The following is a 5,640-nucleotide window of genomic DNA, read 5'->3' as shown; positions in this document are numbered from 1 at the left end:
CAATCAAAATAAAAGGAGACAACAATTGGCAATTAACATCAAATAATTATGCGTGCTGGCACAATACATTATTTCTTTTTGTTTCATCGATCCTATCATGCACCTTTTCTGAAAGTACAGGACCGGCGTCGCTGTGCAGCTGTCTGTGTGGCCTGGTCAGCCAGACACAACAGATCATGCATGTCTGTCTGCTCTTTGTTTTTGTGCTTTTCATTGTGCTTCTACATTTATCCTTGTCCTTAACGTCTGTGTGCATTCCTGTTCCACATCCCAGTCCAACACACAAACTGAGCCTCTGAAGGAGGAGACTAATGTATCATTGTCAACAGCAATAAATAAAGATTTTTTTTTCGTGGCATTTCCAGCTTTGTGACAGTTGTGTACCTGCTATTTAAAAGTTATTAAAAGACAGTGCAGATGTCCCCTTGAATAAAAAGACCTTGTACACACCAGAGAGTGACAACAAGTTTAGAATTTCTTTACTTAGATGGCTAGTTTTCCTTTTATAGTCTATATGACGGTCTATAATGGCAGTGTAAAGGTCAGAAGCTAGCGGTGTATTTTTTTGCCTCTTAGATTGAGCCTATTAAATTATCAGATTTGTACAAATTGCTTGTTATTTATCTCCAGTGTGTACATGGTCTTCCTGTATCTTTCAATAATAGCTACATATCCAGATGGGGCACCCACACACACACTTAATCCCCAACTGCCCAGTCACCCAGAGCAAAAATTCAAGTCTACAAAAGAGCAGCAAACTTCACTTCACATAGTCTGACGTGTTTGTTACATCCGAGCTATTTACAACGCCCAACAACAGCAATTGATCGCTCTGTTCCAGATTATTTTTCTCAGCGCTGAAAAGCTGCACAAACAAGTCTCTAATCAGCTCTACTACAGCTGTGATATTTGGCCCATTATAGAGACAGCATGTACAACATATCAGACAAACACTTGTGCTGATATAGTAATAATAATCCACAATGTAAACATTATGCGACTGCTTCGAAAATGACTATTGATCTACATAGACTTTTATAGATTAGATGCATAGAGTTCAGTTCTTACACCTTGTTTAAAAGAGGGGGCCTGTTATGTTATCCATTAACGATCAAGTACTTTGGGGCAAAAATATAAAAAACAAACAAAACACCCTGTCATTATTTAACTTGGACATTCCTCGCTTGAATGCTTTTTTTTTGCAACAAACACACATACACCTGTTAAGAGATAGATAAACCAATCAATCTTATAAAAAAAGGGCATTCATTAAAATAGAAGTTGAATTAAGAGACATGCTGGACAGTCAATAGTCAAATCAAAACATTTAGTTTTACATGATATTGACTCTAGATTAAAGAAATTAATTTAACTGTAGGATGATTTGAAGCCTTCCTGTCATTCCAACAATTACTGACAAAAAGAAAGAAAAGATCAGAGTATAAATGGGTGCATCAAAACCCTGTGCTTCTAAATCTTCACACTACATCTCTAATAAGCTGTAGGACTCTTTTAAATGTCTGGATCTGCAGCCCTTTAGCAGAGGTCTGACTTCTGGGCATCAGAGATCAGGGCCAACAGCACCTGCAGCTGGATCAATGGGGGATCATGGGTGGTAGATCATTACTGATTCATGCTCTCCCTGGGGTACAGCATGTGTGGTTTTATAACTACCTCAGTGCACGTTGCTCAGGTTCTTAGATTATTATGATCTCCTTACATGCAGGTTTTGATTTTAAGAAAAGGAAGTGGCAGTCAGGTTATTCCTCCTCCTGCACCTCTCACACACCCAGTACAGGGCTGTTGGGAATGTTTACAGTAACACAAAAATGATGGAAATACCCATCATAAGATATAAATTGCATCCTCCCAAGAATAAAAGACACTTTGAAAATCCTCCAAAATCTAATCTGAATATGGATAACCCCCTCTGTGTGATGTTCTTTACTTGTGATGGCTTTCTGTGATTACATTTGCAGGTAACAGGCAACATGGGCGGCTACATGAGGTCAACATTAGAACATCTTATAAACACGCTCGCACGTTATGAGCTCCACACATGCTCAAAACGCAGATTATACATTCACTCTTGCACATTATCTCTTTTACACACACACACACACACACACACACACACACACTCTCTCTGATGGATCACACAGTGCTTGAAGGCGTGTTTTCATCAGATTCATCTCTCTACACAGTCGCTATATAGGAGGCAGACATACCGTACAAGGGTCAACACGACAGAAGGCATTGAGGGTGTCAGGCAGTGTGCTGTTACAGGGTAGACGGACATAAAGACAAACGCGGACAATCTTTTAAGGACCACGCATCCATCAAATAATCCTGTATATAACTTCACATATGTCCTACATATATTATATATTATGCTATATAGAATTATTTGAATATAAATTGAAAAAGGGCAGTAAATAAATATTAAAAGTATCTTAATTAAATAGTGCTTTGTCCCCGCCCAATATCTGGAATGTTTGAAGCCTTGCAGCCAGTGTTGTTGTTGTTATTGGGTCAGTTGGACAGTTGGTCCTGTTGTGCTTAGGGCTGGTCTTGGCATATTTCAGCGATTATCTGTTGGCACTTGCGGTCCCTTCTCTGAGGCGGTGCAGGCCAGGGAAGGGGCCAGAGGAAGCCAAAATATTAAAGGCTACAAGATATTTCTCACCTTAACCATTAACACGAGGTGTGTGTGTACGGAATGACATGACTCACCTCTACGGACAGAGGAAAGTAGATTTATGCTCTGTGATTGAATGTGTTCATCAAAAGGATGGCTGATAATACCTGCAACACTAAAGACACTGGTGCTTTTTAAAAAAAAATGATTGATGATTTGTTTAGCACTATGTTCTTTCCACTGAAATGAATGTATTTACAGCACTGGATGGATGTGTGGTGTTGTCTTATGTGTGCTTTTACAACACTGGATCAGCAGAGCAATGGCTAGCAGTGGCTCAGGAGAGGTCCAGGGCAGTAGGTGGCAATGTCTGATTGAGCTTTAGACAGGTCGTTTTAAATTCTGTCATGTCTCTTAGCTGCGGCCCTCCTCTGCAGAGCGCTGGTCCGACTTGAGCTTGACAAACTCCTTGGCCACGTCGTCGTTGTTGCGTTGGGAGAGGATACGCAGGACGGTGAGGCCCGTCTCGTCCATGTGGATGCGTTTACCCAGCGGCAGCCAGCAGGCGACGCTGCCTTTGGAGGCCATGTCCTTCAGCTGCAGGACGGCCATGCCCACGGTGCGGTCCTCTCGCGCAAAGCAGTAGTCCTTCACACACACCTGCAGCTCGTAGCACTCAGGACCCACCTCGCTACTCAGGGTGCTGCAGTGGAGAGGAGAGAGAGAGTTACCAACTATCTGTTGATTAAAACAAAACAGCCAATCATTATCAGTATTATTACTCACAAGGTGAAGGTTTCATTGTATTTGGGAGCCCAACTGTTGTTCTTCGACTTGGTGGCATACTTCCTCTTCTTGTCGCTGAGGTGAGGGCCGATGATATAGACCTCCACAAATGGCCGGAATATTCCCTGCGTCTGCCACCTCAGGTCATTGGCAGCCACCACTGAGACAAGGACAGATGGAGGGAACGACAGTGGGAAGGTGTGGGTCAGAGACAGGGAGAGAGATCCATGTGGAGAAAATGTGGAGCGGTGATAAAAAGAGAGAGTGAACAGAAAATTCAGAACAAGAAAATACTGTCTCTCCCTCAGGTATCATATTCAGTTCCTTGTGAAAGGGAAGTAACTGTCCTTAAAGCCAGGAAAAGAATAAGTGAATTAATCTGCTCTCTCATCAGGAAACTATTCATAAAATATTTCTTTGCTTTGTTAAAGTCAGATTTAAACTGACTCATCCATAAGTTTGATGCTTGAACACTACTGAAAAAAATCTTCTTGCCTATGTGATTTTGGTTGTTTATTTTTTTGAAGAACTTTTTTCTTTTTCTCAATTCTACTTTTTGGCGAAGGGTACATTCAAAATAGCATATCTTGATGGTACAACCTGTTATCGTATGTCAAATAACGTGCTGTGTCACATTTCAAACGTGATATGATACGGTTGAAATGGAAAAAGGTCGTAAGTGGACCTTCAGTTGGGATTCTTTGATTGGGAGGTGAAAATAAAGAGGGGTTAGGGTCCTTTACCTTTTACTGTGACTTTGTGCTCTCCAGTGTTGGGGTGAGTGAAAATCTCCACATGGATGGACACCTCCCCCACGGCATCGTCCACCCCAGAGCCTGACGGGACACACAGACAGGAGAGTGAGGGGTGCGTTATTGCCTTTGAATGTGGAGACGTGGAGACGTCTTGGTGCTCCTATCACAGACCAAACACTCACACAAACCACTGTGCCCAAATTGTCCTCCTCAGGACTCTCCTGAAAAATCACAGACCAATTGGATTTCAATTGAACTGAACATTGAAAATGGATTTGACTATAACTTTTTGGATACAACACAGAATATTGACTGGGCAAACATTTCTTTGTGCTATTAACTAATCACTGTGTAACAGGAGGACTTAAAATAAGGCAAAGTGATCTGCTTGTGCATATGTTGTGGTCTGAAAGTGGACAATCAGACAGAGCTGCTATTAGTGGGCATATGTTTTTAATATAGGTAGTAACGCAGTTTAACTATAATACATTAACTGATGAAGCCTCTTGCGGCAAATCATCTCTTAACAACTCTACAACAACAGTCCAGTGGATAGTTTTGTACTGACCTGAAAAAACTGTATTCAATCCTTCAGTAAGGCATTCTAATCATACTCTTATGATTAGATGCTGTCTGAATAGCCATTGTACAGATTCAGCAATTGAAAGGTAATAATTTGGATCCAGTGAGGACAGTAATTTGTGCCCACTCATAGATGCAAGTTGTCTGTTCAGATGCAGGGTGGTTAGTAAGAGGCAGAAAAGAAGATAGGAGAGAAGCTGAAGAAGGTCAACTGACAGTGTGGTTCCCCCGACATAGATCAGGTCAGGACATGCTCAGATAGATCTAGATAGGTAGACACACCCATTCCTTGGTAAAGACTTTTACCCAAGCATGGCAAGAGGAGGGACAAGAAAGGGGAAGGAGCTGATGGAGAGAGAAGCAGCTCAGCCTCTCAGATCTGTCGGTGAAGGACGGCACTACTTATACCCAACTCTCTCAATAAAGCTGTACTGTGGGAAGAGTGTCTGGAGGACTCAAATTCAAGTTCCATATTTTTCAAATATGTTTTTCTTTATTTGAGTAATATTGTCATTATGTTTCTCCACAGTGTAATTTTACTATTGCTGTTTCTATCTATCCTATACTGTACATAGGACATTATGGCATGAGTTGGTCCACCCCTATCCTAGATAATTAGACCTGAGTCCAAGTTCAGGTCTTGGGTCCTTTGGCTCCATACAGTACTTCTAGCTGTAAGACTATTTTAGGGCAAAGAAGACAGTGATGGCTTCACTCAGCCTCCAACTCTTTTGTCTGGGAGGGAGATGGTGGTCAAATCTTTCCTCAGTGTCTCTGTGTGTGGTTTTGTGCTGCATGTGAAAAATTGGTTGAGATCCACATACATCTCCAGAAGGATATGGTGACAGATGGACATTCATTTTCAATGTTTTAATTAGT

The 5,640-nt window shown here is 41.5% G+C and overlaps 1 protein-coding gene across 8 annotated transcripts in view; it reads right to left on the bottom strand.

Moving 5' to 3' along the window:
- Positions 1-254: 254 nt before the first annotated feature.
- Positions 255-5,640, bottom strand: part of unc13a (unc-13 homolog A (C. elegans)) — a 47,959-nt gene continuing 42,573 nt past the window's right edge. For 5 of the 8 annotated variants that reach the window (XM_036007361.1, XM_036007364.1, XM_036007362.1 and 2 more), the window contains 3 exons: positions 4,168-4,260; positions 3,425-3,584; positions 255-3,341 (listed from right to left, as the gene is read on the bottom strand). In XM_036007361.1, the coding sequence (XP_035863254.1) occupies positions 3,053-3,341; positions 3,425-3,584; positions 4,168-4,260 (542 nt within the window). In that variant the 3' untranslated portion in view covers positions 255-3,052. The remainder of the gene's footprint in view (positions 3,342-3,424; positions 3,585-4,167; positions 4,261-5,640) is intronic. The other 3 variants (XM_036007365.1, XM_036007363.1, XM_036007367.1) reach the window with 1 other exon arrangement.

The sequence above is a fragment of the Sander lucioperca genome, chromosome 11 (genome assembly GCF_008315115.2).
Source record: "Sander lucioperca isolate FBNREF2018 chromosome 11, SLUC_FBN_1.2, whole genome shotgun sequence".
NCBI lineage: Eukaryota > Metazoa > Chordata > Actinopteri > Perciformes > Percidae > Sander > Sander lucioperca.
Note: the sequence above shows the minus strand (reverse complement) of the source record. Positions and strands in the feature narration are given on the sequence as shown.